This window comes from Rhinatrema bivittatum, chromosome 18, assembly GCF_901001135.1.
Source record: "Rhinatrema bivittatum chromosome 18, aRhiBiv1.1, whole genome shotgun sequence".
NCBI lineage: Eukaryota > Metazoa > Chordata > Amphibia > Gymnophiona > Rhinatrematidae > Rhinatrema > Rhinatrema bivittatum.
The window spans coordinates 51396464-51418110 of NC_042632.1; the positions used below are offsets into that span (position 1 = coordinate 51396464).

Here is a 21647-nt window from a genome sequence, read left to right on the forward strand (position 1 = left end):
CGCCGACCAGGGAAGATCATTTTAGCTGCAGTACCAGAATCGGTTCAAGGTTATGGAAGGTGGAGCGATGCTGTTGGAGCACTGAGCTCATGCCCCGTGGATGCTGTTGTGGATTTAAAGCCAGTCCCTTGGTGACCGCACTGAAGGCTCTTAAGAATAAAATTTTGAGAGCATACACAGAAGGACGTCATTAACCTCTTGGGGTGAGTTCTGGTGTCAGGGAAGATTAGCAGGGAGAAAGTAGATAAGAGGACGTCTCCCTCCCCATCCCTTCGTAGAAAGGGGAAAGTTGGCAAAAAAAAAAAGCCAATTTTGACCAACGAGACAAGACCTGGACCTGCAAACTTCACTTCCAATGAACTTATCTTCTTTTTGATCTGTTTGAATTTAAGGAACTGTATTCTGATGATGATTTCAAGCTTGCGGAAGATCACGCACTGATTTTGAATTTTCCCTGTGGGAATGAGAACCCAGCGACACCTGATTTGCATAACCCAACACAGTAATCAATATACAGGAACATTCGCCTATAGGCTGCTGTACTTCACTGGTTTAGCCTTTACCTTTTTCAGAGTCTTTCGGCCTCACAAAAACAAGGCCCGAGTTACAGTGTAAATGGATCATGTGAAGTAAATAAAAGGAAGGTCACAGTGAGAACAAAACTGCCATAGAATATTTACTCAGGCAGGCTGTTGACATGACAGTTCCTTAATTTAGTCTTATCCCTTTTGGCAGCTTTATTTTCTAAATGAGAACCCACGAAGTGGATCTGTCCATTGGGATTGCAGTGATGATATAAATGAGCAGCTATTATCTCATGAAAGGCAAACTACTCAAAAGAGGAGAAAGGGAAAATGAGGAGACGACAATAACTTTAAGAATTACAAAAATGAAGAATTTAAGTTAAAAATGAGGGAATTTTCAAAAGCTTTTGAAAACTGCATCGGGCGCTATATGCATAAAAGCGATTTCACATGCACTTTCATGAGTGTTGGGGTGGAGTTGGGGGCAGGGAAATAATTTACGGATGCACTCTTTTTTTTTAAAGCATGCAAATGTCTGCGTGGAGCATTTAGATCTGCTCTTTAGCAGGTGTAAATGTGAGTACAGTCTCACTGATTTGCAAAATGGACTTGCAATAGGTCTTCTCTGAAAATAAGGGTTGAAGTACACGTGGCGATGGTTTGGGGGCGGGTCTGGGGCATGGCGGCCGTCCCGAGGCCTCCTTCGCGTGGCCGTGCCGGAGGTTCGCCCGCCGGCAGCTGGCCGGTGCGGGCAAGGTACGCCTGCTTTCAGGCAGACGTAAGAAATAAAATAAGGTAGGAGGGGGGAATTTAGGTAGGGCTTGGGGGGTGGGTTAGATTGGGGAAGGGAGGGGGACCGAATCCAAGGCCACTCCAATTTCGGAGCGGCCTTGGAGGGAACAGGGAAAGCCATCTGGGCTCCCCTTGGGCTCGGCGTGCGCAAGGCGCACATGTGTGCACCCCCTTGCGCGCGCCGACCCAGGATTTTATATCATGCGCGCGGCAGCGCACGCATGTAATAAAATCGGGCATAGATTTGTTCGCGCCGGGTTGCGTAAACAAATCAACACCCGCGCATAAGTTTTAAAATCTGCCCCATAATGAGTGGAATGGAACGAGTAAACGTTAATCAGTTGTTTAATCTTTCAACGAGTACAAGACTAGGGGACACACAATGAAGTTATTAGGTAATACATTTAAAACTAATAATAGAAAATATTTTTTTACTCAATACATAATTAAGCTCTGGAATTAATTGCCAGAGGATGTGGTGAAAACTGTTAAGGTAGCTGCATTCAAAAATGTTTTGACAAGTTCCTGGAAGAAAAGTCCATAAACAATTAAGATGGGCTTGGGAAAATCCACTCCTTATCCCTGGGATAAGCAGCTTGGAATCTCTCTACCCCTTGGGATCCTGCCAGGTTCTTATGGCCTGGATTGGTCACTGTTGGAAACAGGATGCTGGGCTTGATGGACCTTTGGTCTGTGACCCAGTATGGCAAGTCTTATATTCTTAAATTTGGATGCTATTTACTTGAGTTTGCGGTTTGGTTGAAAGGACTTCTGTCCATAAGGTTCAACCGCATGACCTCGGGATAAGCAGCTATGGAGTAGGAAAAGCTTCTTTCAAGGATACAAAAGGGTGGTGCGCTCAGCCACACCCCGCCTTGTACGTCAAAGATGAATTTCTGTTGTTGACTTGTTTTCTTTCTGATAGCTGAGCAGCTGTCCACTAGGTGGCAAGCTGAGATCAAATGATTTGTTTCATTTGTACCCTGAACCATATTTTAAGACTTGTGTGGTATGTTGCACGTGCTCACTACTCTGGTTTTTCTGGTTACACCTCCAAATCCAGCAGTTCTTCCTGCTTTTGGGAAGGGAGAAGAAAGTATCAAATGCAGTTTCTCATCGTGTGGGTCTCCTACTGGGGCAGATGTTGCCCTGGTGTCTTCTCCTGCTGCCCTGTTTAAAGAACCTCCAGGTTAGGAGCAGTTCCCCCAAGTAGAGAGCAAAGAATAATAAAATGAACAGCCCTTATCTCTTCTTGCAAATGAGTGAATAATGAGATTTTAAAGATCTGAATTTGAAAGGGGAAATGGCCTCTTACATTAATGTCACATTTCTACAGCCTAAATAACATTTTAATTTCAAACATGCTGCATTTGTTATCTGTGGACTGGTGAAGAGATGAGGCTTATGTTGTGGGAATTGATTCATCGTTAGATGTTCTGTTTAACACATTTTTTTTCAAAGGGTCGCTCTGTTCTTAAAATACATAAATATGTGAATAGCAAGAAAAATCAAAGAACATCTGAAGTCTGGGAGATTGGATAGCTCAAGGAAGTAGCCACGGGGTAACAAAGTTCTATCTCTTGTAAGTCACTGGTTCAAATCCTTCTCAAATCAGAAGGAACTTAAGGAGATGGCCTAAGGGAAATGAATTGCATGCCCACATCATTAATGCCACCATCGGGGTGTGGCACTCATTGGCACCACTGTTGGAAATCTCAGCAGAGAAAGCCAAACATGGCGCGGGCGTGGCGATAGTCAACCTCTCACCCTGGGAGATGGTCCCTCCAGAGCAAGGCCTGGCACAGCAGGGCGCAGGCTGGGGGTAGTTTTCATTGCCACTGTCCGTTCGGTACCTGTTCTGTAAATACATGGAGGACTTTGGTTTCCAGTGTTGCCGTTCTGGCATCTTTCACAAGCAGTAAATTCACATTAAAAAAAACCAAAACAAAACCAAACCAAAGAGCGAGATGAAATTCATATCGGGAAAAATATTTTCAAAATTAGGTCTATCAATCATTTCAAAACCTTTGTGGTGGGAGGTGTTTGTGCATCGTTGGATTAACATCTAACATTAGTAAGCCTGATCACTGGAAGAGTAATGATGCTGTTAAAGGACATTTCAGACAGGTTTCCATTTTTCAAACATATCACGGTGCAGGAACAGATCTGCTTAACACTTGGGTGAGACAATTTAATAAAGCTCTGGTTCCTCTCTTTTTTGAGATCTGTCATAGTTAACACAGTGTAGTAATTCGGCGCCGGCTTGAGGAGTTGCATGCTCCATGTCCTTTCCGCTCGTGTTCTGGCACGCCAGTGAGGTATTTGCCATCTTCTCTGCATATTGATGGAAAGGCAGAGCTGTTTTCCTGAACCTGCGTGATAACAGGAGTTCATGGTGCTCAAAGATCATACTCGAGGGGTCAAGAGGAGGCTTGTTCAGAGCGTGCTTGCACGGTGTTGTATTTTCCTACTCATGGTTGCCTATTTACAGCATAGCTGCGTGTGTTGGTGGCAAGGGGACCTGAAGGGTGATGCCACAGCTCTAGGTACGTGTGCACCCCAGGTTTGGCCTGTAGGATTCGCTGTTGTTCAGTGGTCGAGACTCCTCCTCCTCCTACCCGGGAACCTGTGAATGCTGCTTTTGCAGCAACCATAGACCTGGCCTGGGAAGCAGAAGCCGGGTTCAGGAATCCGACCCAGTTCGCCCACAACGCAGCGCACAGCAAACGCGTTTGTTCTCTCGAATCTAATAACGTGCCGTGGAAGGACACGGGGTTATGCGTGTCCAGCTCTCCTTTATGACGATTGCCCGTGCTTGCTGCATGTTTTCGAATTCCGCTGCCATCTATTGAAATTATAACGCCGGCCTTAGGGCTTTAAACTGTGCTAGACACCAACAAAAGTCTGATTTTCACAGAGCAGTTGACCTTTAACTACAGTAAATTACCACTCTGAGTCTGTCTGGCTAAAATTGCCATGCACCATGTTGTGTTGCCTGGCTTTAGATCTCTTGTTGAGATTTCAGCCTTAACATTAAGGCCTGATGCATTGACAGCTCCACCTAAGCATACTTTCCCTTGCTTGCTTTCGTTCTCTCTCCTTTTTTTTTTTTTTTTTTTTAAAGTAGAAAAGTATAGTTTGTTATATAACTGAGCTCAGAAACCCAGATGGCTGGCCAGGTAACCAAGTCAGCTTAGCTCTGCTTTGGATGCCTGTGGGAACAACTGTGCTTTGTAAAAAAAAAATCCCCCCATGGTTTCTTTTTAATGATACATCGCCTTGTTGAGTAGTAAGATGCAGGGGAGTTGAGACATTTTGCTCTGGAACTTGAGGTGAAATGCGCGTCCTCCCGTCACAGAACCGAAATGGCTGTGCCGGCCCTAGAGGCAGTGAAGTGTCTCCCCGTCCTTACCCTCGATTGTCTCGCGCAGCCTCGCGTGCACGCAGCGTGTCGGAATACCGGTCACGTGGATGAAACAGAATGACAGTGCGCGTTAACAGGAAAGCGCAGGTGGAAAATCTGCGCAAAGCTGTAACTTTTTTTTTTATTTTTTATTTTTTATTTTAACATAATCTCTCCTGGAAGACCGTGAGGTTTTTGAACACGACCCATAGGGATGTTTCTAGTATGCAAGGGCTGGTGCTGACGTAGCAGCAGGAGGACGGAAGGGGCATCAAAGGCTGACACCCCCCCCCCCCCGTCCTGTTGGCCATCACCGCTGCTGCTGGTTCTCTCCCTCCCTGCCCTCCCCTCTGCTGACCGCCTTGTGCACTTCACGGCAGCTTGCGGGGTGGTGTTGGGAGTCTCGGAGCAGGTGAGGGCGGTGCTCCGGGCTTCTCCATGCCCCCCCCTCCCATCGCTGTGTTACTGTCACCACACTAGGCCTTCCTCCCCTTCTCCCACTGCTGCTTTGGGCTTCTGTAGCTCAGCGGTTTTTCGCCCCCCCCCCCCCCCTGCCTCTCTGGCCACTGGCCCTCCCCTGCCCCATAACTGCTGCTGCGGTTTTCTCCGTCGCCTCCCTCTTCCCACCATTCTGCAGTCTCTTCCCTGCCCTCCTTCCCCAATGCTTCGGTCCTTCTTCATTGCCCCATTACAGCCGGTCTTGACCTGTCCATCCACGCCAGACCACCTCCTCTGCCCTCCAGGGTGTGGTTATGTTTTCCAAAACGCCTTGGGGCAGCCCTGGCCGGAAATATGTAACGTGACATATTTGGTCAGGGTAAACCCCGGCAAGCCGACCACCCCGGTTACACCGTAATCAGCAGCTGCCGAACTGAAACAAACATAGTGGTTTTTTTTAAAATGGCCAAATGATACAAACAACTGTATTTTTTTTTTCTTTCAGGTCTACAATTCTAATAAGGACAACCAAAGTGATGGAAGTAAGTACAATTTTGAAGTGAAAACGTTTTTTTTTTTTGTTTTTTTTTTTTGAGAGTTGGTTTCAGGCAGCTGTTAAATTGAATCTCCAAGCAGCTTTGGCCGGCAGGGGGAGCCCTTGCACAGCTGGCGCTCGAGGTGGCCTGTGCAGACCTGCCCGGAGCGGCGTCTGCCGTGCTTCGGCCACGGGCCAGGGCGAGGAGCTCGACTTGCGTTCCAAATGCTGCTGCCACCTCGTGAGTCTGAGACGTAGGCCCTGGCAGCACGCGCCTCTTTCTCTCTCGGCCGTGGTGCGAATTCTCTGCCCGGGCAGGGGAGTGATGCCACCGAGAGTTTGCACACGGGTTGATCCTGTGAACAGCGGTGCTCTCCGGGTGTTAAAGATTATAGCGGGTCAGCTTGTGAGCTGGTTAAAAAGGGTCCGTCCGAAATGCACCCAGCCCGCACGTGGGTAGAAGTCGCAACATGCGTGCATCGACCCATGGGGGAAAAAAATAGATGGGATCAGCGGCAGGGCTTGCTCAGCGGAATAAGCCGCTCCTAGTTCTGCATCCTCAGAGCCCCGTGCGGTGTTTCCCAGGGCAAAAGCGGGTGCTCATCTCTACGAGCGCTTTCTCCCCAGGCAGATTTCAGAGGGAAAGCGAAGGGTCCTTCTCCTGCGTCGCTTTTGCGGAGCACCCGGCCCCAGACAGCCCCTGACGGACCGCGAGGGCCATATACAGCAGAAGGATCTGCTGTATATGGCCCGCTACCACGAATACGTTGAAATAGTGCCTTATCGAAATAAGATCGCAGAGCCCCTCTGGCCTGTCCGTGTGCCCTTCCTGCAGCAGTTCTAGTTTTACCTTCACTTCCCTTTTGTTAAGGAGTGGTCACTGATTTACAGCTGCCCCCCCCCCCCCCCCCCCCCCCCCGTGCATTCGTTTCAAAGCTTTCATTTGTTTCAAAGCTTCCCAGTTCCTGCCCCTTTTACAGGCAGCAGGGATCACCCCTGAGGTTGCTAATCACAGTGACGAGGGTGGGGCCACAACAGGGCTCTGTCCTTGATCTCTGGAGCAGGATGGGCCTCCTGGCAATGGGGGAGGGGGCAGTACTTTCCCCTCACGCCCCCCCCCCCCCCCTGCAAGGGACAGTACTCCTCAAAGTCGGCGAGAAGCAGGTCAATCTGAGCCGCGTCCCTTAAATTGCGCTGCACGGGTTTCTTTAACATCTGGCCCCGCCCCCCTCCACAAACTCTGCATCTGGTTGCCAGAGCACCAGCAGCGCAGGGGACTTTGCTCGTGCGGTACCTTGAGCGCCCTGATGAGCCGCTCGTGACTTGCGCTAGCCGTGCTCTCGCACCGTTGCCCGGGAAGGCTTTTTTACTTTATGAGACGATGTCCCTAGCTCCCTGAAGAGGAGCGGGCTCGGCTGCTGGACCGGGGCCACCAGCACCTCTCCAGCGCTTCGGGATCGTGCAGGGCGATAAATTAATGCTCGCGCCCACGTGAAGGAGAAAGGAAAATAGCCTGTCAGAGGATTCTTGTGCATTCATTATCCACCTGAATCTCGCCATCAATGCCCGTTCCGGGGAGGGGACGGGGGTGTAATAACACGCAGAGGGTACATTTTCAGCTCTGAGTGTCGTTTCCCGTGGGGGGGAAAAAGTTACCCACCCAGGAAGTGGGTGGAAGTGTCTGTGCTGAGCGTGAAGCAGCCGACGCCGTGACCCCCTGCGCACGCGTGCTCGCACTCGCAGGCTGCCCACAGGTCTCCCTGGAAGTGCGCTGCAGCTATTTAGGAGTCCTGCTTGGGGTGGGGAGGCAGTGCGGAAAGGTTCTAGGGTTGCCCCTTTGCCACAGTGCTGTCGAGCTTGTTGCAGGACATCGCTGTTTGGGGCCTGCTGCATGGGGTCTGGGTGTATCGTAGAGGAAGGCGGGGCCTGCTGCATGGGGTCTGGGTGTATCGTAGAGGAAGGCGGGGCCTGCTGCATGGGGTCTGGGTGTATCGTAGAGGAAGGCGGGGCCTGCTGCATGGGGTCTGGGTGTATCGTAGAGGAAGGCGGGGCCTGCTGCATGGGGTCTGGGTGTATCGTAGAGGAAGGCGGGGCCTGCTGCATGGGGTCTGGGTGTATCGTAGAGGAAGGCGGGGCCTGCTGCATGGGGTCTGGGTGTATCGTAGAGGAAGGTGGAGCCTGCTGCATGGAGTCTGGGTGTATCGTAGAGGAAGGTGGAGCCTGCTGCATGGAGTCTGGGTGTATCGTAGAGGAAGGCGGGGCCTGCTGCATGGGGTCTGGGTGTATCGTAGAGGAAGGCGGGGCCTGCTGCATGGGGTCTGGGTGTATCGTAGAGGAAGGCGGGGCCTGCTGCATGGGGTCTGGGTGTATCGTAGAGGAAGCCAAGCTGACGGCTGTGTGCCCTTTGAAGCTCTCCCCCCCTCCCCCCTCCCTCCCTCTCTCCCCCTCTCTCCCCCCCCTCTCTTGGCAGAAAGCTGCTGAAACGTTAAGCCTGGAGGAGGGTTTCTGTTCCTGCTCCTCTGCCAGCGGGGGATTTCTGTGAACTCTGTGAGATTGTCGAGGGGCGGGTGGAAGGGGAATGCTTTGGGTGAAAATGATTTTATTTTTATTTTTTTGCACACCGGCAGTTTGGATTGGACGGATATCACTGAAAGTATCCGCCGTTCCATTTCATTGTCTCCTGCCCCCAAACAGAAATGTAAAAATGACTCCAACCCCAAACCATTCTTTCCTGGCAAGGTCTCCGGTAGGCTTGGCCGTTCAGCTTTCAGAGACACCAGTCAGACGAGGGACGGTGGAATCGCAGCCCGTGAGTCCCAGGTGCTATAAATAGCGCCATTTAACTTCATCTTCTGGGAGCAACTGCAGTGCGTTGGTGCTGTCCGAGCCAAAGTTTTAAAAATACTCTGGTGCTGTAATGTAACCTGATGCTGGTGTGAGTTACACGGCAATAGCCCCTTCTCTCGGCAGGCACAGCCACTGGGGGCCCATGATTGATTCCTTGGCTATGCTGGTGGGGGCGCTGTGTCCTTTTTCCAGGACATCCTCTGTTTTGTTGATCTGCTCAAGGTGATGTTATCTCAGACCCTGGAGAAGCCGATGGCTGAGTCAGAGTAGAAGTGGTTTAAAAAAAAAAAGAGAACTAGTCCATAGTAGGTACTTAGGAAGTTAATAGCCTAGGTCCACTCATAATAACTGGAAATGGAGAAGAACTCCTGCAGCCGGAGATGTTTTAACCCTCTGTTTCAGTGAAAATATTTCTTTATACATTTTATTTTTTTTAATGCCTATAAAATTAGCAAGCTTTCAAGAAATGCTGAAAGAACGTCCACTCACAAAAATGCCCACGCAAAGCAAGTCCTAACGTTTCCGAGCCCCCAGACTCGTAGCCGGTGAATGAGAGGCCAGGTGGGAGCTTAGCCCGCAGTGTGTCCCATCGATCGGCACAGCCTGGGTTTCGTAAAGCTTGCAAGCAGGGAAACATTTTGGTGTCTATACGGTCCCAGGTAATTCTCTTCCCAGGAGCCTGAAAAAAATCGTGAGAATTTTAAATGAAACATCTAACCACACCCAAAATCCCGTCTGAAGCGTACGGCTGGCCAGGACTTATCCTGGTTCTTTCATGCCGGTGTTACAGAGGGAGCCACTACAGGATTTATAAAGAAAAGAGAATTCTGTAGAGTTAAAAAACAAAAAAAATTAAAAATATATGCAGGCCCCTCCCATAGCATCACTGTAAAAAGGGGGGGGGCTGTGGAGTGCAAGGGGGGAGAGTCTGTTCTAGGCCCTTCAGGTTTAACGCTGGATGCTGTTTCAATAATAAACTTTACTTAGATAACTCTCCGTCAGTAGTGAGAGTCTGACGCAGGGTACACTCGCTCTCGGGATCCCCTTGCTTCTTCTGAGATGCCCTTTGGTACCTGAAATCCAGTGGCTGTCCTGCCTCCTCTTTAGGATGCGGCCTGGGTGGTATAAACTCCTCTTCCCCGTTGGCACCGACCCCCCTTTTTTCCTAAATTGTATATCGGCCTTTTGCACTATCGGGGGAGGCTGATGTAATAGAGGTGAGCTTGGCGGAGTGCACGGTTTAGCTTGCAGTTGTGTGCAAAATTTTCTGCCGCCGCGGCACGGGGTTCTGCACACAACAAATACGCATGCAGGTTTAGCGTCTTCTCATGCAAGTCCCCCTGTAGCTGAAATCCCGCCCAGTGCAGAGAGAGAGGCACCGGCTTACCTTGTGCCTTCTTACTGCTGGAAACGTAACTCCTAGCCCCAGGCGGAGAAAACTTCCGTTAGGACAGCCTGTGCTAGTGAAGCCGAACCATTTTGTCCTCTCTCAGATAATTCTGTGATTGTTGCCCATATAACTTCTGTGAAGGTCCTCGTAAACCGATTCCCCCTTAATCGCAAAGAAAAAGCTCCATGGAAAGCAGAAAAAAAAAATGCTCAGAGATGTATCTCTGTATGAATAGTTTTCGACCACCGAAAACTCGTAAAGTTTGCTGTGGAAAAAGAGGCATAGAAACCTTTTTATTTCCCAATGCAGGGAGCTGAGTGCACTGCTGCCCTCTGTTGCAAAAGGGCTCTTGGATTGCTTTCTTGTAGTCTCGAGGCATGAATTCTTACAATTTAGAACAAAGCCATGCAGCTGTAAAATATGACTGACCATGTAAAAGAACAATCACAGCTGTGGGATCGCTTTCTCGCTCTTCTAGTCAACAAGGGTTTGCTGTTCTGCACAGCTCCGGACGGTAGCCGGCAGGAGGTGTTTGCAGAGCACTGATGGAATTGGATGAGGGCGTTAAGAGCCGGTGCACCGCGAGGCCATCGAAGGCACTTAATGAATTTTAGAGTGGCTTCTGGCTTCCACTTTTGCTTACCTCTTACGTTGGAAAGCAATTCTACAGGGTGGCTGCGTACGGTTCCCGAACTAGGTTTCAAAAATGAGCTCTAAAACGAGCAAAGCACCCCCCCCCCCCCCCCCCCCAATAAAAGGTTTGTTGGTCTTTGTTAACCAGGGCTCCAGTGGGCTTTTGCTCATGTCAGAAAGGCAACGAGGCTGTTTTGGAAGGAGCGGTCCAGGCCCGGAGAAAGGGAAGTGCTTGTAGGTCCCCGAGTGAGATTCATCATCCTCCTCATCAGCTCCGTGGTAACTGCCTGTCTCCAGCGACGTTTGTCATTCAGAAATAAGTTTTAGCTGCAACTTGAGTCTCAAAAGACAGTAATACTTTTTATTTTGTTTTGTTTTTATTGTAAATGATTAGCTGAGGACCCTGCATGTCAGTTATGGCGTTTGAAGCACTAGTTTGTCATACAGTGGGCTGTAAAGACCTTAAGTTCATAAAGGGGATAAAAAAACCCAACCACCCAAAGGCTTGTGTTGGTCCAGTTGCTTTCAAGCATCTGTCCAGAGCTCGGTCTCGGCAGCCAGTGCAGGCCAGAGGTGCTGTCTGGGGTCGCGTCGTTTCTCTGCTCCGTGGTGAGGGTAATTTATTTGCGGATGTGTCCCTGCGCTCACTGCGAGGCACACAGAGGCACCGGTGCTGATCCTGTTTTGTTGGCGTAGCTGAGGAGCGCACGGTTATTGAGGTGCTCGAGGGAAGGCTCTGAGTACTCCATCCCTGGTGGGGGCTCTGCTGTCATCTATAAGGGGACGCAGCACCTCCTCTGCCAAGATGTCCCGTGAGCTGCTTTATCTGTGCTCTGCTTCGCGTTAATGGTGTTAAAGGGTCCTCTCGCATTCTCCCTGATGCACGCTGCCGCCTCGTTGTGAGCGCTAGGAAGAGTCTTCCCTTTCAGTAGACCACTGACAAGTCAAAAGGATTCATCATTTCCTCTGTTACTATAATTGGACGCGCGGAGTGGGGGGATTTGTTAATGGGCGGCCTACCCTAAGAGAGGATGGATCTGTGGTAGCTTAATGCCGCTGCTTTAGCAAATGCTGTGCACGAAGAACTCGGGGGGGGGGGGGGAAAAGACCTTCTGCTTCTTATACGCAAACTGAGTATTCGGAAAGGACTGGCAGTCCAGAAACGTTGTTAAAAAAAAAAAAAAATAATAATGATAAAAGGGCCTGGCTTCCATGCTTCAAGGTAACTGAGCCTGCAGTTCAGCGCACCTTCGTGATGTAGTCCCTGATGAGGGGGGGGCATTCAGTTATAGTGCCCACTCCCCCACCCCCCCCCAGTCAGTGAGGGTGGGGCTCAGTGTATGGTGCTCCGATCTCCCTGCTGAGCTTAAGCGGCAGTACTGGGCTTAGGCCAGTCTCCCCGTGTCAAACCCGTCAGCTGCTTTAGGCTCCGTTTCAGCGAGGGGAGACCACGAGGAGCCTTTTTGAATGCAAGGGGTGAACTTAGACACCCAGCGCTCAGCTTCAGGCTTCGTCCCTGTAACGTCCTTAGTAACAGCCAAGCCAAAGCACTGTAAAAGCTGCTTGGCTATTTAATTCGATATTAGCCTTAAAGATTTCATAAGGTCACAGAATTCTAAATGAATTTGACCTTTTCTCGTGGTCCTGAGCTCCACAGGAAGTAATGAATCACCTGCCTACGAAGATTAAGCAGAGTCCTTCTATCTAATTGGATTTTTATTCTTTCTCTTCGCCATAGAAATCATGGTAAGTGACGGCAGATAAAAACCAGAGTGGCCCATCCAGTCCGCTAAGCCCCTCAATGAGGCTCACCCCCATGCAGAAATGTTACACCTAAAGTTAACGCAGGTTTATCTTGGGTCTAAGAGCCTTTTCGGAGCAATTTATGTGCATATTCAGGTGCTGGCTTAAGGACAGTGGTGAGCTTGAAGTTTTTGAGGTTAGTAAATGGGAAGTGCTCGGTGTCCGGTGTTGATTCTCAGGAGATTCTGGTCTTTCCCTGGAGGATGACTTGCGATGTCCGGATGGCAGCCAGCCTTCTTTAAAGCTGCACAGTCGACCTTCCGTAAGATCTGATCCCTCCCTAGCTCAGACAATGTAAAAATAAATAAATAAACGTTTCCCAAACTGCTTCAGGCCAGCAATTGATTCATTACAGCTTCTCTGCAAAAGTAAAAATGGTCAATGTGTGATTCTTCAGTCTTCCACTGGACAAGGGATGATATTTTGGGATGTGATGTCGTTTGTATCCCTTTGATTAGTGCACACTAATTTTTTGTTTGTGCTAAATCGAGTTAGTACACGCTAAATGGATTTTAGCACGAGCTAAAACACAATGACATGAAACAAGAAAAAATGAAAAAAAAAAAAAATTTTTTTTGGGCCGTACACCACTAACAATTTAGAAACAGCATCTAGAATAAGCTACCTGTCATGGAAGACTGAGATGGAGAGACACAGGGGCTTGTGATAGAGGGAATGAAGCCAACGGGAGTACAGCAGTCAGGATTAAGGAACCCACGAATGGGGGGCAGACGAGTATCCGTGGTGGTGGGAAACGCAGTGTGGCCTAGGGGGATGGAGCAGCGTGGGGTGTGCATTGTTCTGAGTGTGCGTGAGTGTGCAATTAGAAGGTGCATTATTGCGAGCAGTGTGTGTACTGTTGGAGACCTGGGAATGGGGAGCTGTGCTATCGACACACCAAGAGTGAATATTGTCGTGTTTAAAGCTGGGAAGATAATATGTAATGCTGGGATCTACACACATTGTCGTGTTCAAGTGTATAAACTTCTTTTTTTTTTTTTTTTTTTTTGCGGGCTCTTCTCCTTGTTAATTTCTCTGGCACTGAGATATGAAGTACGTATCTATTAATGCATTTGAAAGCACTTTCATAAAACTTTGACGGCTGGTAGAATTATGGATGCCTCTCTGCCCTTTTGGCATGACTTGTGAATATTATGGAAATCTTTGTAAATATGAGAACTAATTTTCTTCCACAAATAACTGGCTGGAGGCTGTGTTCAGAGTACAAATAGCTGCCGAAGGAATAAAAAAATTTCCTAAGGATTCAAGCAGGTTTTCATTTTCTGTATATTATCTCATTTAAATTACATTTGGAAAAAAAAAGATGCAGCAGTACAAGTTTAATTGAGTCCTTATATTTCATTAGTAGGAATGCTCTAGATCTATTTCAGAATCTGAGCGGATGCCTTCGGGGCATCATCATTCGCACAAAATAAATAATTTATTTCATACTAATAAAATCAGGGTCTCAGCTTGCACGTTGCAGAAGACTTGGATACATGCGGGTGCAGAGGGATGTAGAACAGTACATTATCTTGGAAAGTCCAGTTTTATTCTGTTTGACTGCGCAGGATGCAAGGTGCTGGCCATGTTCCGCTGACGTGGTTGGCGTTATCCATGATGAGTTTGTGGAACCCGGGGGGGGGGGGGGGGGGGGGGGGGTAGCGTGCCAGTGTGCCAACCTTTCCGGCATGGAGACAAGTTAACCTGCCCCAATGACATGAGTCTGAGGTTTTCAGTCTGAAACCCTAATGGATCTTGCTGCCCGGTTTGGCGTTCTTTGCTTCACAGAAGGCCGGGTTAGCTAGCGCTGTTGCACTTGAGGAGGAGCATAGGGACTGAAGTGCCCAGAAGCGAGAAAACTCGTGCAGACCCTGATTTATACTGTGTAAGGCTCTGTTCGCTGTTTGTGCTTCTCAGCTTCAATGAGGAGTTGCAGCCGCTAACTGTAGTATTCCGAAAAAGTGCACAAGAGGGAAATACTTCAGGAGAAACTTTCATTCTTGTGTGCCAAGCGCACAACTGTATGATTCCTGTTGTGAAGGGACCCTGCCCAGCCTATTCGTGCATGTGGAGCTGAGTGTGTCCGCTACTAAGGTTAACGTTTATCAAGTAGGCGTCGGAATAGGAAACATTTTTCATTTATTTGTTTGTTTATTTTTCAGCTGCTCAACTGGACAGCCTTGGCTTCAACATCATCCAGACGTGCATCCATGCCGTGGAAACGCGAGGTATCTAATGATTGTGGCGATTCAACAGAGCACACGATTGTGAGACAGACGTGAAGGCCGTGCAGCTGCTTGTTCAGTTGTGCCTCTCACCTGCTTTGCCCATGTTGTCCGCTCTTAAGAGTAGGTTCAGCTCAAACATTGGATGCACACTGAGCTGGAAGGCAAAATACGAGGTGCTGGAAGGCTCAGCAAAAATGATTATAGTCTGTGGGGAAACCAAACGTTTCTAAATAGCACCTGTTGTTCACCTCCGCCGCCGTACTGATACGAGTCCATGGATCAGCTCTATTTTACATTTTTATGTTCCATCGCCAAATCTTAGATGAGTCAACCAGTTTCTTCTTACCGACAAGTGAGACTAGCCATGGCTCGTGAGAGGATTTTTCGATTGCTGGCCCCACTGCTCGGAGCTCGTTTCCATCAGACCTCGGAGCTCTGAGCGAAAGCGTTTCAGGATCAAGAGTCCATAGATTCATTCTCCCAGCTTTAAATTTTATACAGCTTCTGTATTCCTCCTAGTCTGACGTTCTCAGTATTGCTTTTTTATCCAGCTAGGCTGTAGGTTTGTATTTTCCTGTTTACTGGTTTGTTTGATTTTTAATTATGTATGGGGTATTTTTTGTAACCCGCCCCTAACTTTGGAAGGCGTGGTCTAGAAATATTTTAAAATACACTTATTTATTTATTTAAAAGGTTTATCTACCGCGAAATACAACTAAGCATTCTAGGTGGTGCACAACTTTGCAGAAAAACATCAATTAAAACAATTCATATATGAAAACATTAGACGGATACAGTGCTCCTAAAAACATGTTAAAATATGTAACATGATAAATAAATAAATAAACACTGCAGCTGTCCACATGGAAATAAAAGGAAATGGAGATTATAAATGGACCGTTGAGCAAAGTTTTGTAATTATGATATTTATTGTGTGGATAAGCTTACTTTTATTATCTGGGTGGTTGCCAGTAAAATAAATGAATAAATAAAAATATCTCTGATTCCAACAAAAAAATAACTTGTAACTTTCAAGATCCACGGGTTGCAGAAAGCCAGTGTTAAACAGAGGGGAATCTTGTTTTTGAGGCCCTTCGTGGAAGGTTTAGGGGCACGTGAATACAGCATAATTATAAATTAAGTTTCTTTTGGATATTTAATTACTTTGTGGCTGAGAGAAAAATATACGCAGTATGCCTGTTGAAGCAGTGCCTTCCACCCGTTCAGCTTCGCTCGTTTGCAAGAAACGTTCAGATGTTTTCTGTCTGGTTTAGTAACCCATTCGGTGGGGGGAAGAGGACAAGTGTGTTGTTTTTTTTTTTTTTTTTGGTCGTCTGTGTACCTGCAAACTCCATGGATGCTTTTAGCGTACTTCCCATGGATTTTCAAAGAAACCACGCCACCTTCCTCTCTGAAAATTTGCGAGCACGAAATACATGCGTTGAACGCTGCCCGCATACTTTGCTGGCGCTGTTTTTGCAGGTGGCGGAGGGAAGGGCAAAATTATAGGGCATACATTTTGAACTCAAGTGTATGTGGCTCTGTTTTCCTTCTCCTCAACCCCCACAACTCTTACACTCCCCCAGGAACTCCTCTTTTTTAAATGCAGCTAAAAACTCGAGCGCTGTGGATCCAGTGCATCCTTCTTAGCTGTATTTCAGGAGAGCGGTTTTCCATCGAGCCATTTTACCCAGGCAAGTACCTGTTAACCTGGGTAAATACCCTTTTTGTTTTTTCACTCCAGTGCCTCTCAGAATCGGTTAAAAAAAAAAAAAAAAAAGTTTTGTTGAGCAGTTTTGAGAATTTGCATTAAATATTCCACAAATATTCCACAAAGAGAATCAAGAGTAGAACCCAGGGAACTGTTAGTTGCGGTCAAGCAAACGCCCACACACACACACTCCTTCCTTCTTAAAGTGTGTCTCCTCTCCTATATTCTAATCTCCACCTTTATCTTAAACTACAAAGAACTAAAGTTAAGCAACACCAAACTTTTAGCAGAGTTAGAAAATCTAGACATAACTTATAACACTCACCAAATAGTACTTATTATGATATAATGTTACAGTATTTTTGGTGGCACCTGTTTAAGAGTTAGAATTCCAGACACTTTATGCAACATAGTTTTTGTGCCTTATTGTGAACCGTTGTGATGGCACCCGCTTAACGACGGTATAGAAAAGATTTTAAATAAATAAATATAAGCTTCTGAGCTAAAAATACTAATGGCCTTTTCCAAATAATGCTCAAAGACGGCTTACGGTATTAATAGTAATGCATGTACAAGAAGTCTCCGCCCCAAAGAGCTTTACTGGTAAGCTCAAAGAAAGTTAGTCTGGTGCAATAGGTAGTTCTCTGCCACAGAGGTCTTACAATCTAAGTAGGTACCTGAGGCAACAGGAGATAAAGTGACTTGGCCGAGGTCACAAGGAATGTCAATGGGATTTTGAACCCCGTCTTCCCGGTTCTCAGCCTATTGTTTGTATCCTCTAGATGCCTGCTCAGGTTTCCCGGAGATGCATTAAACAGCGAATATCACGCGACAGAGCACTGTTGCAGCGACTTGTACGCTAATTTGCATGGCTCTGCCCAGGTTCCCTCCCCTATTACAATGACCTGCTTTACCTGTGTAAACTGCCACACGGCAGTAGTTATTACCGTTTAACTGTGAACCGGAGTGATATGTATTGTATACAGGAACTCCCGGTATATAAATCCATAAATAAATAAATAAATGTGATTTGCAAGCATGAATAATGCAAATGCATACAAAGCAGGTAATTAGTAGTCAGTTTCATGTTAATATTTAACTTGGCCAACCGAGAAAGTGGTCGGCCTCGACAAAATAACCCCACCTCCTGGGGATTCGTGAAATGCAACGTGGGAGTCCGGGACCCTAACACACAGGTCCCGTGGCTCCCGTGTTACATTTGAAAGGCCATGCAGGTGGCAAAAAAATGGTTGAGCCGGGGGTCAGGGCTGACCCCCAGCTCAATGCGGGACCGACATTTGAGGCAGCCCCAGCACCCAAAGTTTTAAAAAAATAAATAAAGTTGTAAGTAGGTCTTGCAGTGATGGCCCCCCCCCTTTCTCAAAACCCTATCTTCAATAAACTACCATCCCCCACCCCCCTTTTTCATAGAAAATTGGTCCTCCCATAGTTCCCTCCACCCCAATGTAGCAACCAACTCTTTGAGAGTATAGTGCCCCCCACCTTCCCTCTCCCTCCCTTTCCCTTCCATCCCCCAAATGTAAAAAAAAAAAAAGAAATGATTGCAGTTCAGCGGGGCTCCACTCCCTTGCACCCTTAAGCACTCCCGACCCCCATCCTGCACCCCTAAACTTTCAAAATTAAGTAGACATTTCCATTGTGGGGCTGACGCCATTTTTCAAACTGGTGCGGACCTGACCTTTCCCCAGTCACACGACAGAGGTCCAATCCCCGGACCTCGTCCCTAACGCTGCCGTCTTGCAGAAACCTGTCCAAATCTTATTATTTTTTTTTTTCTTTTAAGCCCAGCTGTGGGATGTGGCCTTGACCGTATCCTCCAGCCACATAACTCTGCAGCTTGCCTTTCTTAAATGAATACAGTAACCTGCCCAGTGACCCCCCCCTGTAAGAGGAGTTCTGCAAATGTCTGCCCTATCTGGAAACTCACTCTAGCAGCGTGAACCCCTGGTAAAGTACTCTACGTTGGGGGTTGCTAGACTCTGTTCAGCCGATCTGTTCATCAGCATGACTGCAAGATCTCTCTCCCAGCACCAGTCTGATAGACTAAGGTTTTGTAATATGCACATAAAAAAAAAATAAAAGCCCAGCAGCAGACATCAAAACGCTTATTTTTGTCCATTTCATCTGCAGTGTTGTGAATTTTATGTGCAACTTAAGGAAGCCTTAATTACAGCAGCTGTTAAGAGAAGCAGAATAAATTGTTGCTCTGATTAAATAAAACTCTTTCTGGGTCCTGCCTGTTGGCTCTGTGACAGTTCTGCTTACTTCCGTGCAGAAGATATCGGGGTTTGATTCCCGGCCTCGCCTTCCGCTTCTGGAGCGTGGGATACCGCAGAGGGGGCAGCATTCATGGACTCGCTGGGGGTGAGGGGGAAGGGGGTGACGCTTGATGGGAGATACAGTCCGTGAGCCCGGCGGCCGGGCTACAGAGAGAAGATGGGGGTTAGGGTTTAACCCCTCCCCCCCCCTTGTTCCTGTGAATGAAGGCTCAAAGTAATAGAAGGAATTTGCCAGGCAAAAAAAAACAACAAAAACCCAAATACTTTTCTCTTTCCGCAGGGATCAATGAACAAGGGCTTTACAGAATAGTAGGAGTAAACTCGCGAGTGCAGAAGCTGTTGAGTATTCTGATGGGTAAGTGCAGTTCATTATATTGAGTTTTATGTTTCAACGTTGGCAGCTCTTCTGGGGGAGAATGTGAGAAATTCCTCGTTTGGATCAAGCCTTAGAATAGGTCCTTTCATCCAGCTCCCATCACCCCTGGACCTGTTAGGAAGGGGATGAAGGGTGAATGGAGACCAATTCACCATTGTGTTGTGGGAACTTGTTAGAGGGGTTTATGTATGGGTTGGGTTTTGGAGGGAGACGGTAGGCTAGGCCTGACGTTTTGGCATCCTCTCCTGATGCACCGTGCTTGTAACATCGATTCCTTTTTTTTTTTCCCTTTAATTTTCTTTTGTTAAATTTTCAAACCCAGTAGTAATATCAATAATAACCATCTCTGCAACCAGTGCCACCCAATCCACCCCCTAACTCCTACCCAGACTGAGACTCAAACCTAAGTTTTGCCACTTATGTTGGCATCCAGTTTCTGAAAGGCAATCCAGATATGAACAAGTGATGGAACCGAGTTCCTGTTTATAGCGCTTAATCTCTCCCTCTGATAAACACCCCAAGGTCTCTTGTAAACTGGCATCATGTTTCGAGGTAGTTTGTTTCCATTGAGCCACTATCTCGCATCTCCACCCAAAAACACTTTGAATAATAAACTTGAATACATAAGCTGAAATACCAGTCAACAGGAGCATTGAGTAAATTAACCTTGATTGTGATCCCAAAGTTAACTTTCATATGATATCCTCAACTAGCACCCTCAGTGGCGCTGATTTCGGATGGAAGCCCCCAGACCACAGACCCCACAGTGCATTCAGATGGAAGCTCAAAGACCAGGATTGCCTCAAATGTCAGGGTTTTTTTTTCTAGAGGACAGCACAGCACAGCAAAGCTCCATAAGGGCAGCTGTAACTACACGGGAGAAACTCTGAAAGAAGGCTTAGGGGAGCATCCTCTCAGCCGGATTGGTCCTGAAGAAAGCTGCAACTTTTTTTTTTTTTTCCCCGGGCAGTGGCTTACCAGGAATAACCTCAGGAAAGGGTGGTGAATTCATAAAATAGCCTCCCCGCGGAGGCAGTGGAGACGAGAAGAATAGAGGAATTCAAGAGACCAAGTCCGGAGGGAGAAGACCCGTGTTGCCTCTTTCTGCCCTCATGTTCTGCCTGTCTGCTGGGCCGTGATAAGAATGATCCAAGACAAATGTAGCACATGGAGTTTTTGGGACCTACACGCGTCCCCCTCTTTAGATGCCGCCACCTCCTCAAGAGTGAAATAAGACTCAGAATGAGAGCGAGGGGGTCTTCACGGCTGTTTTTAACTGTGACCTGAGTTATGTAAATTTTTGCTGGTACTGCTGCTCTAATATAAATGGCTTTAGGTAAAATGTAAAATTAATTACAAAGAATAATTGGATGGCTTTGTAGTAATAGAAGATAACATGCTCTTTTCTCTCCCATGCGTGACGGATGGATGATTCGGGCGGTTTAATATGTTGCTTCCTGATCTCCTGCATGACATCCATGCCCAATTAATCTCGCGTTGCTTGATGATTGATTTTTTTTCTTCGCAGGCAAAGTAATCAGTGATCCATAAAGGCCTGATGCAGACTTCCCTGCCCCGTACATATCCCTCTTATTTTCCCACAGCATATATGTAGAAATTACTATGCAAATTAGTTAGCCATTCCCAGTGGTATTCTCACTAAAATAAGGTGGAAAATGATTTCTAATTATTGACTCCTATTCTAAAAAAAACCAAACCCTCCCATAATATCTTTTTTGAAATTTGTGAGTAGAACTGTTTTCTCTGCACATGCGAAGGTTTATTTTTATTTGTCAGTAAGCTAGAGTAGGTGGTGGATTCCATAAGCAAACGACTTTCCTCGTCTGCTGTTTCCCAATGTGTGAGCGCCTACGGTTATCCACGGGCAGCTCTGTCACTCCACATGGAGCAGTCAGTAGGTTATCCGTGGATGCTTGCCAAAATCTACAGTATTTTAGTGGTCTGCACTATGGTTAAATATTTCCTTTACAGTACCTGCCTAGTGACTGTAAGTGAAATTTATCCACACTGTAAGTACCATCCCAAACTTCGTGTAGTTCGGCGTGACTGGTGCTAGCGTATCTGAGATTAGCGCAGCATCATCCCATTGTCCGCATCCCCCCTGGCGGTTCTTTCTCTGCCGCTACTGGTCGGTGGGGCCTCAAGGCTCTGTCCTGGACCCTGTGCGCTTCTTCCTTCGGTGCTCTGATCTCCTCCCATGACTCCCAGATCTACCCCTCCACATCAGAAATTTCACCACAAATCTCTGCCTGCTTGTCTGACATCCGTCCGTCCCCCCAAAACCTGCTTCCCTTGTTTCCTCTTTTTCTGTCCTGTGGATGGCGCTCTCATTCTCCCGGTTCCCTCAGCCCCTTTCTTCTTCTCCTCTACGCACATCCAACTCTGCTAAAGTGTGTCTGTTCTTCCTCTATAATGTGGCTAGAATCTGTTCCTTCCTTTCGGAGCATCCTGCCATAACACTCACCTCCCCCTCCCCCACTTTACTGCAGCTTGCTCTCCCCCCCCCCCCCCCCCCCCCCCCCCCGGGCCTGCCGCTGAACCGGCTTTCTCCGCTGCAGTCTGTCCAGAATTCGGCTGCATGTCTTCTCCCCCCTTCAGCCTCCCTAGCACCATGCAGTCCCTCCTCTCAGGTCATTGCATTGG

At 47.5% G+C, this 21647-nt stretch overlaps 1 protein-coding gene across 8 annotated transcripts in view; it reads left to right on the plus strand.

Moving 5' to 3' along the window:
• The window catches only part of ARHGAP26 (Rho GTPase activating protein 26), a 357099-nt gene that overhangs the window by 208060 nt on the left and 127392 nt on the right, over positions 1–21647 (plus strand). For 7 of the 8 annotated variants that reach the window (XM_029583880.1, XM_029583876.1, XM_029583878.1 and 4 more), the window contains 3 exons: positions 5663–5699; positions 14531–14596; positions 18888–18962. In XM_029583880.1, the coding sequence (XP_029439740.1) occupies positions 5663–5699; positions 14531–14596; positions 18888–18962 (178 nt within the window). The remainder of the gene's footprint in view (positions 1–5662; positions 5700–14530; positions 14597–18887; positions 18963–21647) is intronic. The other variant, XM_029583877.1, reaches the window with a different exon arrangement.